The 19,867-nt window shown below is 35.6% G+C and overlaps 1 protein-coding gene across 4 annotated transcripts in view; it reads left to right on the top strand.

The window, feature by feature from the left end:
- The first annotated feature begins 666 nt into the window (after positions 1 to 666).
- Positions 667 to 19,867, top strand: part of LOC117923571 (protein MOR1) — a 32,349-nt gene continuing 13,148 nt past the window's right edge. For 2 of the 4 annotated variants that reach the window (XM_034841919.1, XM_034841918.1), the window contains exons 1-19: positions 669 to 1,029; positions 1,161 to 1,266; positions 1,389 to 1,512; positions 5,068 to 5,147; positions 5,234 to 5,411; positions 5,506 to 5,570; positions 6,040 to 6,122; positions 6,316 to 6,401; positions 6,540 to 6,653; positions 6,890 to 7,009; positions 13,194 to 13,296; positions 14,451 to 14,587; positions 15,406 to 15,471; positions 15,567 to 15,684; positions 15,802 to 15,842; positions 16,584 to 16,655; positions 16,764 to 16,868; positions 16,978 to 17,083; positions 18,620 to 18,732. In XM_034841919.1, coding sequence (XP_034697810.1) covers positions 870 to 1,029; positions 1,161 to 1,266; positions 1,389 to 1,512; positions 5,068 to 5,147; positions 5,234 to 5,411; positions 5,506 to 5,570; positions 6,040 to 6,122; positions 6,316 to 6,401; positions 6,540 to 6,653; positions 6,890 to 7,009; positions 13,194 to 13,296; positions 14,451 to 14,587; positions 15,406 to 15,471; positions 15,567 to 15,684; positions 15,802 to 15,842; positions 16,584 to 16,655; positions 16,764 to 16,868; positions 16,978 to 17,083; positions 18,620 to 18,732 — 1,977 coding nt within the window. In that variant the 5' untranslated portion in view covers positions 669 to 869. Of the gene's footprint in view, positions 1,030 to 1,160; positions 1,267 to 1,388; positions 1,513 to 5,067; positions 5,148 to 5,233; positions 5,412 to 5,505; positions 5,571 to 6,039; positions 6,123 to 6,315; positions 6,402 to 6,539; positions 6,654 to 6,889; positions 7,010 to 13,193; positions 13,297 to 14,450; positions 14,588 to 15,405; positions 15,472 to 15,566; positions 15,685 to 15,801; positions 15,843 to 16,583; positions 16,656 to 16,763; positions 16,869 to 16,977; positions 17,084 to 18,619; positions 18,733 to 19,867 lie in introns of all 4 variants that reach the window. The other 2 variants (XM_034841921.1, XM_034841920.1) reach the window with 2 other exon arrangements.

Genomic DNA, 19,867 nt, shown 5'->3' with positions numbered 1-19,867 from the left:
AATTTTTATAATTTCATAAGAAAAAATTTTGTTGTAAAAATAAGAATAAAACACATTTTTTTTTATTATTTTATTGTAAAAATATTTAAATTTATATAATTATAAAATTCATATCGATATTTTTAAAATACCCTCATTTTGCCAATTAACAATATCTAAAATTTGTTTGGTACTAGTTGTTGTGAGACAAGGTTTGGATCTCTATAAAAAGTCTCAAGGGCTTGATTATGAAATGTTCATCGATTAAAAAAAAATTCTCGTCTTATGACTTTGAATGTATTTTTATTTGTTTATTTTTAAAAGTAAAAATTCTTATATAAAATATAATTTTTTTTATAAAAAATAAAAAGTTATTTCATATTCTTGAAACCCTTCTCAAAATTCTAATTTTTTTTAAAAATTTTGCATTTAAAATTTTTTTAAAAATAGTCTCAAATATATTAACCTACTTTTAGTTAAAACTTTCTATATTTTGTATAAAATTTATATTTTTAAAATATATCCGTTTTCGAAGGCCCGGTTAAAAAAAGCTGGGTAAAAAATCCGAAGGGCAAGTGCTAGTACGCTCTTCAAATCGCGTGGCTTCAGTTCCCGCTCGAAGCGTACAACCCAAAATACTCTCTTTCTCTCTCTTTCGAAACAGAAGAGAGAGAAAAGATATAGTACGCACCGTCTCCCTCTATCCGCCCTCGTTTTGTTATTTGGGCTCTTCCCCTACCTCTCTCCCGCCGGCACACTCGGCAGAGGAAAAAAAAAAAACCCCAAGAAAATACACTGGACGAGACCTCGTCATTTCTTTCTCGTCGTTCTCTATTTACAATCTCTGCAGATAGGAAGAACAGTTTTGAAGATCGATATCGGTGGATGCAATGTCGGAGGACGAGAAGCTGTTGAAGGAGGCCAAGAAATTGCCATGGGAAGATCGGCTTACGCACAAGAACTGGAAGGTTCGCAACGATGCCAACATCGACTTGGCCGCCGTCTGCGACTCCATCACGGATCCCAAAGATCCTCGCCTCCGTGAATTCGGTACGTTAGGGTTTTCTTAACGCGGCTCAGATCTGAGTGATCTGTGCGTATTTGGTTCGGGATGGTGGGTTGGATGCGGATCTCGGTTGATGTCTTTTTGTTTTTGTTTGGTTTGGTTTGGTTTGGTTCAGGTCCGTTTTTCAAGAAGGCTGTTGCGGATTCGAATGCGCCGGTTCAGGAGAAGGCCCTCGATGCCCTAATTGCTTTTCTGAAAGCTGCCGACGCTGATGCGGGGAGGTAGAGCATTGGTTTTAGTGTTTTTTAAATCGTTTCCCTTTTGTGGTGTTTTGGTTTGTGCGTTTATGTTTGTTTTGTTTTTTGGATTTTTGAAATTGGGAAATTTCCGTTGTTGCATTTAGGTATGCCAAAGAAGTGTGCGATGCAGTTGTCGCAAAATGCCTCACAGGTCGTCCCAAGACGGTGGAGAAGTCGCAGGCGGTGTTTATGCTTTGGGTGGAGTTGGAGGCCGTGGACGTTTTTCTGGTACATTTTCTTTTAACTGATGAAAAAAAAATTGTGATTGCCACACCCCACTACTTCTCAGAAAAAAAAGAAGAAAAAGAGACAAACCCAGATAGAGGAAAACTGATGAAAATGTTAAGTTTTAATTGCTTTGGGTTATTTTTTTCGGAGTGCACCTGGTGGTACCCATGACCGGTAGCTAAATAATTGATGTGTCCTAAAATGACACATTTACATGAGTGAATAGGTTGCCTGGGTCATATATGGATTATCTAATTTTATAGGGGAGAATTGAAATTGATTAAATACAGTGATGAGGATCTTTTCAAATCCAATCATCCAAATGATAAGCGCCCTTATTTGTTGTGTCAGCATTGCTTTAAATTTCCCGCATTTTACTTTATACCCCAAGTGTTTAAACAATGCCTGTTGATGGATGATGATGATGATTGCCCAGTCTTTTATTAGGTTGGTTTCCTTGGTATTTGTTTTGAAAGTAATGATATTACTTGGATAGCCATGCTTATTTGTTTAGGCGCTAAGGCTGGCTCATGATGGTTTACCAGAGGAGTTTTGCCTTAGCAACCCCCCAGGACACTGGTCTCAGGGTGACATAAATCTTTCACTTTGTGTCTTCATGATGCCATCTCTTACTGGTGTTGCTTGTTTAATGCTGTGAAGAAGTTGTATTAGTTCTACTCTATATCTGTTGGACCATGCTGACACTTATGGTCAAAATGCGGTACCTTACAAACTCCCTTTTTGGTGCCGGTCCAATTACTGTTCCATTCATTGCTACTTTGTGAGGCCATTCCTTGTTCTCATATAACTTAAGAACATAGCTTTAGTCTACTGAGATTGGATGCATATCGTTATTAATTATTTGCTACTCAGCTTGATTTGCGGTAGCATCCTCCATTTTGTTTTTTTTTTTTATCAATACATCGTCCATTAAATCATAGGCCATCATTTATATCCTCCTTGCCACATACTAGGGGTCATGATTAGCATAATCTCTGGTCTTTAACACCTATGGTTTGAATTAAATCACTTGTCATTTATCTTCATTGTGAATTGTTGAACCATTCTATACAAGTTTCCACATCTTCTCCTGTATTGTTGTGTGTCTAGTTTCCTAAAGGTGCATCCATTTCTTGTTTAATTTTTTCCACCATTTCTGGTATTCATTTCAAACAAGATTTAGCTAAAATCATCTTTTGAATACATTTTTCTTAACTCTCCTACATTTTTATACCATAAAATGTGGCTATCCTTATAGTTGTCCCAGAAAATCTTCTGTAGATATTCTCCAATTGCACATCACTTTAATTACACGTCTATCTCCATCCATTCTTATTCCATGGGCAGTGCTTTTCTCCCTCCATTCTTATGTTATAATTTGTTCTCTGTTTTGATATTGGAAAATTTCATTAGTTTTTTGTTTATTTATTTTAATGTTGTTGCTTTGATTTTTGATTGGCATATATATGTGTGTGTGTGTGTGCATGTTTTATATTTTTCAAATCTCATCTTTAACTTTGCAAAGTTTTGATTTGGCAGTTGTTTCAATCCATAACTTCATTCTTAATTGTTTTTCTATTGACTTCTATGTCCAGTTTTGAAATGAAACGGATTTATGATGCATATTTTAAATAAGAAAATAGAATATAATACAATATTCGTAGTTTTTGCCTATCAAATTTTTGTTTGAAATCTTATATAGGGAGTATGGGAGGTTGAGACCTATTGATTACTGGGCAAACATGAGAAAAATTTACATGTTTGAAAAGATATGATAGGTAGATGATCCAGAGCTGGCTGTTTAAATATTTTTTGAGAACTAGATAGGTTTGCATTTTTTGAGGAACTAGGGCACATTTTGGTGAAGTCATTTTATTAACTTATGGATTAGGATGGATCGCAGAAGATCAGTTTGGAAATCTCCTGTTCCCTCGGAAGTAGTTATTTTTCCTCGTTTGCACAACAATACTAGATAAATCATAAGAGTGGGCGCTTAATGCAAGGAATTGAATCATTCTAATTGATGGACATTTTGCAAGTGCGGAAGGATTCTTAAATAAGACATCGATTTGTTATTCTTTCCATTCAGGAGCTTTTACTAGATTTGGAGTATCACATACTATTTGAAACTCCTTGAGATAGCAAATGGATAGATTAGGCAAACTTAGGAATTTAAAGTATCTGTCATGCATGAAGCTTAGTGAATGTGGTTGGTTTTGGACTTTTGGAGAGAGTGTAGCAGAAAAGGCTTTGAAAAATAGACGTGGGAAGTAAATGCCCTGCTGTATCTTTTGTTTTTGACATATTTTCTTATTTATCATCTTGTTCAATCCGTATTATGAAAATATTATAGTATTATTATACTATAGGTGAAATATTAGCGCACAATGTATCCTTGGCTGGTTTCACACCAAGTTTCAAAATGCTAAGATATGGGTTTTGGATGAATCCATTTCCTGGCTACATGCCTACATCTGAATCTTTGTAATGAGAATAGGCATTATGGAAGTTGAAAGCAATTTATCTATAAAAAAAATCATGGAAGGTGAAAGCAAGTTTTTCTTTTGGTAGGTTCAAGCATCGAATATTGTTCATGTGGAGGAAATGACAGGCCCCTTGTTTCTTCATTGCTCTAAGCAAGAATGGTGTAGCATATTATTTTTTCTCATTTGGGAGTGGAGTGGGTTCTTCAGTTGGAGGGCACTTATTGAGTTGACATGACTCTTTTGTGGAGGGAAAAAAAAAAAAAATCATGGGGGCCGACTCCATTATGTTTGATGTGGACTCTTTGGAAGGAGAGAAACAAAAGGGCGTTTAACAATGTTGAGCTATTTGACCAAACAATCAAATATGTTTTTTTGTATACTTTTGGGATCTAGGCTAGAGTGTAAATGGAGGATCACACAATATCATTGTTACTTTCCTTGAGCACTACTAGGCATTTTTTTGTATACTTCGTGTGTACTTTGCTACGCCTTCTTTAAGTGCTTTTAATACGTGTTTTTCCTAGTTGCCTATCAAAAAGAAAAGAGAAAAAAGTTGTCCATGTTGCACGCGTATGTTTTTGGTGGTATTAGGGTTTTAATCTTTCTCATGTCACTTCCTCCTTCATCTGTGACATTGACTTAGTTGTTTTGAATGTGGTGATCAATGTATTGAAACAATGTACAATAGGACCATTACTGCTCAATGGAAATATTTGTACTCAGTGAGGAAACTGTGCAAAGCATTCGTATTAATTTCTAATAATTTTTTTTATCCTAAACATTTGTTTTAAAGACACTTGACACTATTATGTGAAAAAGTCCCTTCACTGGTCTGTAACTTTATTTGTTTGATATTGTCTGTGTTTTTCGTCTTTGCTTCAATCATTCAAAAATGGAGCTTTATTCAAGAGACCTGATGTTGGTCATGCTGTAGGGAGTCGCCTATAGATGACCAGGTTTTGTGTGCTTTGGGTGTCCCAGTTGCTGCAATTGTTTGATTGGTTTGGTTTCCTTTGTTAGTGACATTTTCTGGATGCTTAGCTACAGACAACGTTTGCTGTGACTGTAGGATGCCATGGAGAAAGCAATTAAAAACAAAGTTGCCAAAGCAGTTGTACCTGCCATTGATGTTATGTTCCAAGCCCTAAGGTTTGTGCATTGATTTCTTTGCTGGAAACTCTGCTTTATTTTATGCTTAGCTGATTTTCAGACTTCATTGTTGTGTTTGTAATCAGTGAATTTGGGGCGAAGGTTGTTCCACCAAAAAGAATTTTGAAAATGCTTCCTGAACTCTTCGATCATCAAGACCAAAATGTTCGTGCATCCTCTAAAGGACTGACACTTGAGCTCTGTCGTTGGATAGGGAAAGACCCAGTGAAATCAATTTTGTTTGAGAAAATGCGGGATACAATGGTATAATAAATGTTTAAAATAGCCTGTTTTCTTTAACGAAGTTTATATTTCTATTTCCTGAAATAAATTATTTTTTTTTTCCTTGTGACATAAGAAAAAAGAGCTGGAAGCTGAGCTTGTCAATGTAACTGTTACAGCAAGGCCATCCCGCAAAATAAGGTGAATGTCCTTTTATTCTAGATGTACATTTTTTCCCTTTAAGAACACCATTATTGGGAATTGGCTATTAGTAGGCTGATGACTGATGTAAAACGAATAGTCTTTCTTGTGACCAACAGGGGTGCTCTACTTGTTTACAAAATATCCATTTCATATAAGAGCATATAAAAGAACTAACCCTAACATCTTTATTGAAGTTCCATATTATGGATGCCTGATCCCTCAAGGTTGATATTATTTCATGATCAGCTCTCATTTTTTGTTGATCCTCTATAATTGGTTCCAATCCCGGGAATGCCAGTTGGTGGCAAGAGTGGGTCTTGCTACAAGCCTTCCCTGATATTAGTTGCATGCTATAGTTATTATGTGGTTTCAACCCATGCATCTGAGGAGCATCTATTATAATTCTCCTAAGCTATGTAGAGTCTGGATGCAGAGGTTATTAATGATTTGTTGTTGTATTTATCAGGGCTGAGCAAGATAAGGAGCCAGAACCTGAGATTGCATCTGAAGCTGCAGGTCCTGGCCCTTCTGAAGAATCTTCAGCTGATGGTATGCCATCAACTCTATGGAAACCTAGGAGTGCATCTTATTGACTTATTTATTTTTTATTCTTATTTGTAATAAAATATGACTGTATTAATTTGGGGACAACCAGCATTGTCCATTATTTGAGCATATTAATTTCATATGTTAGTTTACTAATGTGCTCATACTTGCACCTGATACATATTGCATCTGTCAGCTCCTCAGGAAATAGATGAATATGAACTTGTCGATCCTGTTGATATATTGACCCCTTTAGAAAAGTCAGGATTTTGGGATGGAGTGGTCAGTGCTTTCTCTCTCTCTCATCTCTTATTCAGTGACATTTGCTAGTTCTTTTGTTGTGTTTTAATACTGTTGTTATTTTGATCTCTCAATCATGTTATTAGAGGTTAGTTCTTTAACATTTTGTTTGTCCTTTAGAAAGCTACCAAATGGTCAGAAAGAAAGGAGGCTGTTGCAGAGCTGACCAAGCTAGCTTCAACTAAAAGGATAGCACCTGGTGATTTCACAGAAATTTGTAGGACATTGAAGAAGGTATTTAATCTGTTAGCAGTTAATTTTTCATGTTTCACCAAGTTCAGTATTAGCAATGTATTGCTAACATGCCAATCAATCTTGGCCATTCCTACTATGTTCTTCTTTTATCCTTTTGTCCATTTTTCCAGGGTTACATGCCTGTCATTATCTTGAGTTTCTTAATTATGGATCAGAATCCTGGTTGCATGGCTTATGTAATTGATTGCTAATTTGTTGAGTGATTTTACTTGCAGCTTGTTACCGATGTGAACATAGCTGTTGCAGTCGAAGCCATCCAAGCCATTGGTAACCTTGCCAGGGGTCTAAGAACCCATTTTTCTGGGAGTTCACGGTTCTTATTGCCAGTTTTACTTGTAAGTACATTTTTCTTTATGGAAACATATGCTGATCCTTTCTTCATTCATTTATTAAGCTTTCTTTAATTATTTGGTTAAATAGCTATTAAATGTTCTATATCATGGCTGTCATCTTGATTACCTCTAAGTTTCTCATATGCCATTCGTTGTTTGATATGATGTGAGAAAAGTAATTATATGTGTACAGAAAGGAGTTATTCGATGTGTCTTTCCTCTTTATTTAAAATACCAATATAGTATAGGGAACATATTTTCATACTCCATTCTCTACCTCTTGATTTTGTATATAATTGAGTTGTTAGTGGTGGTATGCTCTGGAAGTTAAACTTTGCAATTAGCAGGTAGATAGTAATTGTAATGCTAAGGAAATTAACTTTGTTCCATGAATAATTATCTTTATGCTCTTAAAACTTGTCTTAGTTATGATTTTGGATCACTGTAACCATGTTTATCAAATTTTGATTCCTATGCATTTTTTATCAGGATTCTTATGTATTTCAAAGTATGTGTGTGTGTGTTTAAATTTTATGTTTTGACAGTAAAACAGAAAATTAGATAAAGACCAATTAGCAAAAAAAGGGCACAACTCCAGTACGCCAAAAGTAAACTAAGGGAGCAAGAGTGAGCGAAAAAAAAAAACAAAAGCCAGAACTAAAAAGATCTATACAGCCCAAAGTTGACCCAAAACCTCAATGGAATTCCTAAAGAGAAGGTCAGTCCCTAAAGGGATCTGGGCATTCATAAAATGCCTTCAGGAAACTGTCTTTTAGCCCTTTTAGCCCTCGATCGGGATGCTCCTCTTCTGTGAAGATTATGTTGTTATGCACCTTCCATATACATCAAAACATGCCAAAGGAACCTAAGTTCCACATTTTTCCTTCACTTTTTTTGCATTCTTGTCACATTCCATCCTCAAAGGACCAATCTGATAGATTTCAGAAACATCCACTGTAAGCCAAATACTGTTATAAGTAGGTCCTACAGCTTACGAGCCTTGATGCAATGGATTAGCATATGGCAAGCTAACTCCTCCTAGGTCCTCATGCAGGCTGAAACCAGGGTAGCAGGTGAGGCTGGATTAACCCCACAGCACAAGTCTATTGTCCTACATTAGGTTCTACGCAAACTAGACCTATTAACCATAGTCCAGCCCCCTATTCTAAGTTGATTTACTGTCATAATCTTTTCTCAAACAGCTTCCCATGGAAAAAAGCAAGCCCCTAAAGGGGCACTAGAACATTCCAGATATGCTTGGCTGGAAACCTCTCAAAAAATTGTAACTTAAGCAATAATTATAGGACTTGACAGAAAGCTTCCCAGTCTTCTTCCCCTCCATGCCAAAGTATCCTCCCCTCCACCTCAAACAGCCATTGCTTGAATGTGCTCATGAAGTTCGTATTTCGCTTAACTCCTAATCTTGACCAACCCCAATAAAACAAGGGTTCCACCATCCTGTCTCCTCCATTCTTGCATTTTTATTGAAGACTATTTTCAACAAGGGAAATGATCTTTTAGTAAAGAATGTTCACACTACGTATCTAACTTGAATTTTGATTTTAGCCTATTCCCAATTGAGATTCTGGTCCTTTGCCAAAACTCATTCCACCCACATTTGATAACCTTCCGGTTTTTCAATGAGAGAGTAGAATATATATTAAGACCTAGAAAATGGCCTACCAAAGTACATACAATGTATACAAAGGACTCCAAAAATGTGGAATTGTCAATATATCTCTAAGGGTGGGAGAATTACCTTGATACGAAGCACCTTGTTCAGCCGACCTATTTATTTTATGGCTATTCTCCATTGGCCAAGGGTGGTCAGATTGAGGTTGGAGCAGATTCATAGGGATTTTTTTGTGGGAGGTGGGGCTTTAGAGTGAAAACCTCATTTAGTAAGGTGGGCAACAGTTTGTCTTGACAAAGGAAAAGGGGGTTTGGGGGTTAAGAGCCTTTTTACACTCAACAAGGCTCTCTTGTGCAAATGGAGGTGGTGCTTTGCAAATGAGAGAGAGCCCTTTTGGAATCAAGTAATAAAGGGGAAGTATGGGGTGGAATGAGGTGGATGGTGTTCTTGTGATGTAAAGGGGGGTATGGTGTAGGGTTGAGGAAAGCAATTAGGAAGCTATGACACCTCATTAGCAGTAGACTTTCCTTTGTATTGGGTGATGGTTAGAGGGTGAGTTTTTGGAAGGATAAGTGGTGTGGGACTACACCTTTGTGTGTTTCTTTCCCCTCTTTATTTGCCTTAATTGCTTCCGAAGAGGCTTGGGTGAAGGATGTTTGGACTGTTTCAGAAGCTGTGGGGGGAACTGGAGTCCTCCCTTCTCCAGGCCTTTTAATGATTGGGAGATGGATGACGTGGAGAGCTTTTTATTATGCCTGTGTGGGAAGAGAGTGAATTTGGATGAGGAGGATAGGGTGTGGTGGATGGAATCGAAGAATGGAAAGTTTTCGTTTAAGTCTATTTACAAAAGTTTAGAGCTAGGCTCATTTTTTTTTTTCCCCAGTGAAGATCATTTGGAACTTTTGTGTGCAACCAAAAGTAAGCTTCTTTGCTTGGGAGGCAATGTGGGGTAAAACTTTAACTTTGGACCAAATTTGGAAGAGGGGATGAGTTCTAGCAAAGAGATGTTATATTTGTTAAGTGGATGAGAAATCCATAGATCATCTACTCCTCCATTGTGAAAAAACAAGGGCTTTGTGGGAGATGTTTTTCACTCTTTTTGGAGTGTCTTGGGTATTTCTTTCTTCGGTTAGGGAAACCCTCTTGCAATGAAATGGGTCTTTTGTGGGTAAAAAATGCAAGAGAGTTTGGAGAGCGGGTCCTTTATGCATTTTTTGGTAAGTTTGGAAAGCAAGGAATAGAATCTCGTCTTTGAAGGTGAGGTGCTGTCCATCCAAAGATTGAAAGCTTCTTTTGTTTACTTACTTTGGTCGGAGACTAAAATGTTTATAAAAGATGGTCCTTCGACGTTATTTGATTTCATTAATTGGATGGGGGGCCCCATTGAGGGAGGGGTTGTTTTTTGTACATCCTTTTGTACAATCTTTTGGTTTATAGGGGGTGAGTGTTTCCTTTTCTTTCTTGTACATCTTCGGCTGCTATTTTAGCGCCTCTTTCTAATATAACACTTTTCTTACTTATCAAAAAAAAAAAAAAGCAGAGAAAAAATAAAAGCAAAGTGAAAAGCTACTCCTTCCTCTTACTTAGGCTTAACCAATCAATAAGGATGCCAAACAGATGCTTCATGTACAAGGCTGAAGAGGAAATGAGAGCTCATATTTTGTTGCATTGTATGAAAGCAAGCATATTGTGGCAGCTGGATTTTGCTCTATTTTATGTACAATGGGTGATGCTTTCTTCTATGAGAGGGGTGCTCTTAAGTTGGAATGACTTCTCGGTTGGAAACAAAAGGAAAAAAGCTTGGAAAGTTGCTCCACTATGCATTTTTTGGTCCATTTGGAGGGAAAGGAATCGGAGAGCCTTTGAGGATAGGGAAAACTTAGATCAAACAATTAAAAATTCTTTTTTATATCTCTTTTGAGATTGGATTGGAGTGTACATGGGGAATTGTGTTACTTCTTTGATAGATTTTGTGGATTGGCTAGGCTCCTCGTAGGGTGCAATTGTTTTTTGCCTGTACTTGCCCCTATTGGTTTTTGTGTATGTATATGTCCTGTATACCTTTTTTAATACAATACTCTTTTACCTATCAAAAAAAAAAAAAAAAGTCCTTTCCAGCCCACTCCAAAAAAATTGCACATAATTACATAAAAGAGGTTTTGATGACTTTTTTTTGGATAATCCAAAGAGGTTTCGATGGATTAATCTGTTTGTTAAACAATTTCAAATGATTTTTGATTTTCTATCCTTCTATATCTTCTAAAATAAGCATAAAGGAGCAGCCCTTAAAGCTTTCTTTTGCTTCTTCCCAACAAAGGGCCCATGTAAGCTCTAAAAAGTCACTCTTACTGAAGAATACCATCCACTCAAATTATTCTGAACAAGGAAAAAAAATAGCTGCCACTGGTTGTCAACTAATTCTTCTTCACCTTAACGCATATAACATCTGTTTGGCGATGTTTATCCTATTCTTTTGAGCTGATTCAATGTCAAAATCCTCCCACAGTTGCTTTCTAGGCAAATATCTAGAGTCCCATACCAAAAGCCTCTTCCACTTTTTTGGAGTCTCTCCAAGCTTGCCAATGATAGCTTGTTTCCAAAGGCAATTGTCTTCATTGCAAACTTCTATAACTACTTCCTAAGTTGAGCTTTGTTTATGGTTTTTAGCCATGTATTGCCTAAACCCCCATTCTTCTTTTCTTTAAAGATTATGTGTCATTTCTTAAGATGCAATTTTTTTCCATGACATCTTATCCCCTTACAAAAGATCATGTTGAAAATTTTCTAAATGATATTCACTGCCTTAGGAATAACAATGAGAACATATAGATGGGGAAAGTGGAGAGGGTGCTCTTGATAAGGGTCAACCACCCCCTTTAGACAGATTCTGATTCTTCCATGATCCAACCTCCTTTTGGAATGCTCTTCAACCACATCCAACAAAGGAGCATGTCATAAAAGGCCCCAATGGTAAGCCTTGGTAGGTAGCAGGTAGCCTACCTGCCTTGCAACCCATGATAGAAGTCCATCTTTCAATGTTAATTGCTTCTCCCACTGGAATGATCTCACTTTCCTGAAGATTAACTTTCAGCCAGAGATCATTTCAAACCAAAGGAACACTCGCCTTAAATTTACCGGCTACTCCATTGTTGCTTCACAAAAATGAGTCTATCATCCACAGAGATGGATGGGAAATTTCTAGGCCTCTAGGCCTCTATCCCCATATTCAAACCAACTGATTAAACACCCTTGCTCCTTGAAATGAGGCAACTAAGGTCTTCCATAGCCACCAACAACGAATATGAGTAAGGAGATCTCCTTATCTCAACCTCCTAGGACTTTGGAAAAAGCACTAGGAATACTCTTATAGCAAAATGGAGAACTTGTCTGGAAGTGTAGTTCATTCAACTCTCCCATTTTTGCAACACGGACAACATAAAATCCCAATTGACATGGGCATGGGCCTTTCATTATCTATTTTGCAGCCCACCCACATTTACAAGCTCTTTTTTGTAGAGTCTATAGCCTCATCAGATGTGCGTGCATCAGGAATAGGTCTATCCTCTACAAAAGCATTTTGGGTCTTTGAGATCACCTGCCTTGTAACTTCCTTCAATCTAAATTTGTAGAGGCCTCACACTTTTATATCCTCTGCCTCTCTTTTCTTTGATGTCAAAGCTAGGAAGCTTGCATTAAGAGTTCTTACAAACAAGCCTATCCAAAATAAAAAAAACAGCACCTCCTCCTTCCTAAATGGAGCCTCCAGACAGGTATCAACTCGAAAACTAGCCCCTCGATTTGCATACAATTCTTGGAAGAAACTAGTCATCCTGACACAATCGGTTCTTCCTCCACCAGCCAAAGCCCTCCTACTTTCAGTCTGCTGATGCAATTACCCTTTTGGTGGTGGGCATTGGCCATCCTGTGAAAAAAACTTTGCATTACTCAAAGAAAACTACACATGGCTAGTCTGCATTTGGTGCCATCCGTGGGCACAAGTTTTCTGGAAGCCATTTCAGAGCTCTATTGTTTATCTATGTTTAATTTTATCCATATGGAAAATAGGTTGGAAGTGGAGCTGGAGATTAGCTACAGTCATCCTTTCAGCCTCAGATTGGACATTCAACTTAATTTGCTGTGCCTTCATTGTTATGTGGACATTCATACTCTTTATTAACATTTAGTGGTAATTACTCTTCATAAGATGTTTGATGACTAATATAAAAAGAACCTCTTTGTACATATGGTCTATTCTTTGTTGTCTTTGCTGTTAAATTATTCTTTTGATTGATAAAATGTTTCCTATAGATAATTTTGTCTTGATTAATGTCTTATGTTTCTAAAATGAGATGGAATGTTTGTTCCTGAAGTTATTGTTGTTATTTTTTTCAGTATACAGATATCTTATTGTTGTTGCTCTCCAAATTTCTGTATCTAACATCAATGTATTGTTACATTCATGTGAATTTGACATTATACTTTCAGTTTCTATTCTTCAAAGGTGAGCTATTTAAGTTGTGTTGATTTCTTATATATTCTTTTTTGCTTGGATAGGAAAAATTGAAAGAGAAAAAACCTACTCTGGCAGAATCTCTTACTCAAACTCTACAAGCAATGCACAAGGCTGGGTGCTTAAATCTAGCTGACATCGTTGAAGGTGGGTTTTGTTTTCATTCAAAGAACAAGTTATTTGATGAAGTTTTTACGTTATTTTAATTGCCTCTGATATGTTTCTGTTGATGTTTGATGCCCCCAACATTATTGTATAAGTAACTGCTTCCTAAATTTGGTATTACCCACATTTTATAAGAATTGTATGTATGAGTTAGCAATTTATAGATCACTGCATACGTGTATAAATATGTTATGGTTTATTTTCATCCTTTGATTTTGTGGATGTCTGTTGGGCTCTGACCTCATGTTTATCTTTATAGTTGTAAATTTCAATTTATTTTATATTTATAACTAATTAAGTTGATTTAAGAGTTTGTCTAGCTCACAATTTTAAATAGGAAAAAAATCTTAGTCAATATTAGTAATCTACTGTAGGTCTAGAATCTCAACAGGCAGTCCATACCATATTTATCAACCTGGAGTTGTAACCTGATCAATTTAAAAGATGTTTGTTGGTGAAAAATTTATAAATAGAAGGGAATTTTTGTGGCCTAAGCAGGTAGTTTTGATAAGGATCCTGTGCTTAATTGATGGCTTGTTCTGTATTCCCATTTTGAGACCAGTGCAAAAGGGTGAGATTTTTTTTTTTTTTTAGTGCTGCATTACACTGATTAAAGATTATGATATCAGCTAATTTCAGGAAGTGCATAAAATCTAGCTATTGCTATTATATAGCTAACCTAAACAGGTGGTTTTGGTAAGGATTCCATGGTTTAATGATGGAAAATTTTGTATTTCTGTATCAACACCTGTGTGAGAGGGTGAGAAAAAAAAGTTAGTGTTGCATTATTCTGATTACAGATTTGTGATACCTGCTAATCACTAGAAGAGCTATGATGTAACCATTATAATTGGTGGGGAATTGAATAATGCACTAGCAGATTTGGAATAGTTCTGCTGAAGATAAAAGTTGAGCTTTGATGCCTACCACTTGATGTTTTTAACTTCAAAGTAGTCATGTTATGTGACATCTGCATAGCTGTTGCACAAGGTTTATGATTGCTATGTTCATTTTCTCTTCTTGTGTAGGTGTCATTTCATAAAATGAGTTATCCACCATTTAATTTTTCTGCCGTGGTCTTACTAGTTTGTTAGTATATATATTTTATTGAAATGCTCAAATGCTGTTTATTGCAGATGTTAAGACTGCAGTGAAAAACAAAGTTCCACTTGTGCGCTCATTAACTCTAAACTGGGTAACGTTTTGTATTGAGACAAGCAACAAGGCTGTTGTTCTCAAGCTGCATAAGGACTATGTCCCAATCTGTATGGAGGTCAGTGGATCTATGACACAAGCTTTTTATTTTTTATTTTTTCTATTTTTGTTCTTTACCGTTTCTTGCTAGGCCTAAGAAATTTAATTGATCAGTGTCTGAGACTTCATGTGTTTGGTGCTGCCTGCACTTAAGTCTTATTGGGTGTTAGTCCTGATCCAATCCTGCTAGATATGGGTCTGTTTCAGAAATTTGTGAAATGGACCAGGCTGGACCCATTTCCTATGTGATTCTGGTTGTTAACAGAAATTGCTCCCATCTGCTTCATTTTTTGGAGGAAATTCTGTGTTAGCTCATCTTGGCCTTAACACAGCTGTTTGGGTTTTGGCTTTGTCAAACAGCACCCAAGGTTGATACCTAAAAAAAATTGAATATCAAGAGTTGAACTTGGGTCACAATAAGAAGATTTAGGAACTGTTCAGTGGAACACAACTATTCTTATCGACTCTTTTTCCAAATGATCCTAGAAACCCTGAGGTAATCCTAGAACTCAAGTGCTGCTTGAGTGCCTTTGTGATCAGCGTCATTAGCATCTTTAGGAAATTTGAAACCCATCCTTCTGAATGTGAAGTGTCCCAATGCCTATAGTGTACAATAAATTCAATGGGTCATTGGTTTTTGAACACAATTAGTCACCTCCTTATGCTTTTATATTTTCTTATTTGTACCAACTTAGTAAGTAGCTATGTGCAGTACACATAGTTAATGTATGAAGTTTGTCTTTGATTTACATTGATTGTAACTTCTAGCTACTGTTTTTATACATTTTTTTTGTTAAAAATAAATCATGTGTAAATAGATAGTTTTGGTTTATGTAGTGTTTAAATGATGGAACTCCTGAAGTGAGGGATGCAGCATTTTCAGCTTTGGCCGCAATAGCAAAGGTATTCTTTCTAGATGTATTATATTGCCATTTGCCTACAAAGCTGCTTTTTCTAGTGTAACTTCGGTCATAATATTTCTTGTACCTTTTCTTTAGTTGGTTGGTATGAGGCCATTAGAGAGGTCACTGGAGAAACTTGATGACGTTAGAAGAAAGAAGCTTGCTGAAATGATTGGAAATTCTGGGGGTGGTGTAACTACTGGTACAAGCTCAGGTTTGAAAAATTTTCCTTATAGTTCTAGTACAATTGATTTTTTTTTTTTTTTTTTTTTGATATTTGTTCTTTTCTTATAATTTGCTTCTTTTTACATATTTTGTTACAACATGGCAGGTTCGGTTCAAACCTCGATGGGAAACATTTCGGGTCATGAGGTGCGTTTATCCTTGCCGTCGGAGTTCTTGCTTGTGTTTTTTGTTTTGTAAATGTTTTTCTAGTTTACTTAGAGATGTGTTGGTTCATAGGGTTGTTGCTTTTCCTAATCCTGTTTTGGCTCCATTGGCAAAACACCTATGGTGGGTCACTAGTTAACTGGCTAGCCCCATCCACAAAATGTTGTAAAATTAATGTTTTATTTGAAATTTATCTCATTGAAACTGTCATAGTTTAATTGGTTTGATGCTTAAACTTTGAGAGCCTCCTATCTTTTGGTTCTTCCCATCATCACCCTTGCTACTTGGCAAAGTTAGGTGTATTTGTCTGTGTTCTACTATTTTCCTGTACCATAAACGTATAAATCAAGTTCATATTAGGTTGTCTTGAAAAATTACCATCAGTGTTCTCATTCTAATGTGTGAGAAATTGGTATTTGTTTGGAAGCATCTCCTCCACTTCCTAAGCAGTGAAAAAGAAATAGAAAAATGATAAATAAAGTGGAAATCTTCTACTGCTTTTAGAAATTATTGTCTGATGCTTTATCTTGTCCAGGCTTAAAATGTTGAATCATTTGATGTTTATACTGTGTTTAATTCTCACTTCTTTGTGTGTCATTAAATGCTATATATTATTTTTGTCTAATGCTTTGTTTTACCTTATTGTCTTTACATGATATTTTTGTTTTCGGTTATACTTATGATCATAACTTAAGGTTTCATATATGGTTATGCTGTATGTAGTCTTCAGACAGCTCATTTGTTAAAAAATCAGCAGCGAGCATGCTTAGTGGGAAGAAACCTGTTCAAGCAGCTGTGAGCTTTTTTCTTTTATTACTCTTAACTAATTCTTTATATAATATCATGCTGGACATACATTTCCATCTTGAACTTCTTGTACTGAGATTTTGGGCTGTTGCTCAGCCTGCTAACAAAAAAGGAGGACCAGTGAAATCTGGTGGCAACAAGAAAAGTGATGGAGGTGGACAGATAAAAGTTTCAAAATCTGTTGAACCTGAAGATGTGGAGGTAAAATGTCCATGTGTCTGTGGTTTCTGTATGTTGATCGTTTTGTGCTCTTGTGGTTCTCAATGACATGCAATTGGCGTCCGTATTTGGTTTCTCTTTTTGTTTGCAGCCAGCAGATATGAGTCTTGAAGAGATTGAAAGCAGATTAGGTTCTCTTATACAGGCTGATACTATTTCTCAATTGAAGAGCACTGCATGGAAAGAAAGGCTTGAAGGTTCTATATAATTATTCTCTTTTAACAATCTCTTATTTGTATTTGCAATTGTTAAGTCCTCCATTGATTCCATACTTGGCTTGTCACCTCGTTTTGGCTCATGCCAGTTTTTGCTATATCAATCTATTATCCTCCATCTTAAAATCAAAATTCAAGTTCATTAGTTTAAATAAACTGCATCAAGCTTTTTCAATAAATCGAGAAATAAAAGTACAAATCTAACAAGCATGCTTTCATCTCAAGTTTGAACATCCCTGTACATGCCTTTCTTAATAGAATTTATCCATCTATTTTCTGATTTGGGAAAATGAGAAAAAAAGGTTTTCTATATGATAATGAAGGCCTGAAAAGCTTTGAAAATGCCAGTGATTCATATGAGGGCCCTTTCTTTCCCCCCTTTATCTTTGATAAGTCACTGGAGTCTCTAAGCATGACTCTTTTGGTGTTGTGCTTGGGTACAGGCTGAGGAGTTTGTTTTTCAGGCGTTCTAGATTTGAGCCATCATTTTCATTATCCTAGCTTCTTGGGTTGTAACCGACAAGGATTGTCTACCCTATCCAGACTGTTTGAGGTCATATCTCCTGTTTGGGCATAGAATTAATGCCTTCTAGTGGAACCTTAGTTCAAGTTCTTTTATCCTTTCTCTTGTCCTTGTCAGACCCACCAATTGAACCAGGCTGCTTCTCCTAGCTATGATTTCTAGGTCTATCAAGTAGAGCTACAAAAAGTATTATTAAGAGCTTTCCAGCTCAAAGATGAGTTGGAATGGTGGAAAAATTGGAATTAGCATTTTTGTGCATTTTTTCATTCTTGACTGTTAAAGACAAACATAAGAATATGGTTATATAGATATGCAAGATAGTTTTAGGGTATGAAAATATTGTTTCTAAGAAAAGAAGAGTACTTCTCCAAGAAAAAAAAGAGCAATAACTCTAGCTAAGGTGACAAAAAGGTTAGAAAGACTTGGCGTATTTATATTTGATTTCTTCCCTTTGTCTATCAAAAAAAAAAAAAAAAAACAAAAAAAAGGTTAGAAAGATTTGCTTTCTTCCATCAGGAAGCAAATTGCTTTTTGGTCGACACTATTTGTGATACCAGTTTATGTGTCTTCTAAGCTTGCTTGGATGAATTGTACTGAGCAAGTAAATGGCTTTCTGATCTGATCAAATTGGTGTTCAAGCTGTTCAACATGCAGGATATTAATGGACTTATTGTATAATTGTTGTTATTGCTTGCTTTTAAGTTCTGTTAGATATTGAACTAGTGATGGTTATTTATTTATTTTTAATTTATGTTGTTCATTTGAATGTTTATGACTTACTTTCATTCCTGAATATTTAGTAAGTATACTTGAACCTTTTGTTGTCTTTGTAACAATAACAAAACAGTGAAGTTTGTCTTAATTGTGGACGACGTGGGAATGTGTATGTAAACATTTGATATCTTGCTCGTGAATGCTTTTCTACTCTGTCATTACATTTATCTTAAAAAAATAAAAATAAATGAATAAACTCCCTTTTTTCTTGTCTATTGCAGCGATTGGTTCCCTAAAACAACAGGTGGAAGGTGTGCAGGACCTTAACCAGTCTGTTGAAATTCTTATTCGCTTACTTTGCACCGTTCCTGGTTGGAATGAGAAAAATGTTCAGGTATTTGAACTGTTTTCTAATGTGTATGGAAGGATTACTAGGCATGACTATGTACAAGGAATGTGACCTATTAGTTTAATAAAGCACAGAAGTTTAATTTTGTGTCAGATGTGTGATTGATTTATAATATCTTACTTGCATGATATGCATCACTGGACGTGAAATTCACTTGAGAGGACCAAGAACGTAAGTTTTTAAAATTATATAATTTTATATTACAAATCTGTAATTGCATAAGAAATATTTAATTTATTTGATTTAAAAAATACTTTTGTTACATAAATTATAAAAAATTTCAAATATATATATATTTATCAAACTTGAATAAAAATTATGTACGGATAATAATAATTTAAAGTCAATGATAATATGTTAAAATTTGTGATACAAGTTAATAACAAATGTGTTTCGTTTGATTTTTTATTTTTATTTCTCTTTGATAATTTATAGTTATTTAACAATTATATCAATTTAAGATGTTTGTAGTTGTTATATATTACAACCAATATTCAAGTGCAAGTACTAAACTACATAATAACAATGCCATACTTATTCATCCTAAATGTGAGATTTTAAATACAAAATATTAAAAATATAATTAAAATTTATTGGAGTTTAATTTTTTGTAAAAGAATACACAAATTTTGAGTGATTGAAATTATTGATTTTTTGAAATTTGGATACATATTAGCAATTATTATTTGGAAAAATTAATATAAATTTTGAAAATTTAGGGAAGTTTGTTTAGTACTAATTCTTGACCATATGGAAGGAGAGGAACAAAAAAGCTTTTTAAAATATAGAAAAAGTGCATCAAGCAATCAAACAATCCATCGTGTATAAATTTTTGGAGTGGGTTAGAATGTACATAGGAGATTCCTTAATGTCCATGGTGGACCTCGTTGATTGGCTAAGCCCTACGTTGGGAGAGGGATATGTTCTATTGTCTCTCTTCTATTTAGCTGGCCTTTTGGTGCCTTTGTATAACCTGTGTATGCTTTTGTGTGCCCAGATGATGTTATTGTAAAATATAGTGAGTAAAGTTGTTGTAAATATAGTGATGTGGCATTGTTGTAATTTTGTCATTAAAAAGGGGTAAATAACATTCACCACAGTGCTATGCATCCATTATTCC

This window comes from Vitis riparia, chromosome 10 (assembly GCF_004353265.1).
Source record: "Vitis riparia cultivar Riparia Gloire de Montpellier isolate 1030 chromosome 10, EGFV_Vit.rip_1.0, whole genome shotgun sequence".
NCBI classification, from domain to species: Eukaryota; Viridiplantae; Streptophyta; class Magnoliopsida; order Vitales; family Vitaceae; genus Vitis; species Vitis riparia.
This window is presented reverse-complemented; position numbering and strand designations above follow the sequence as displayed.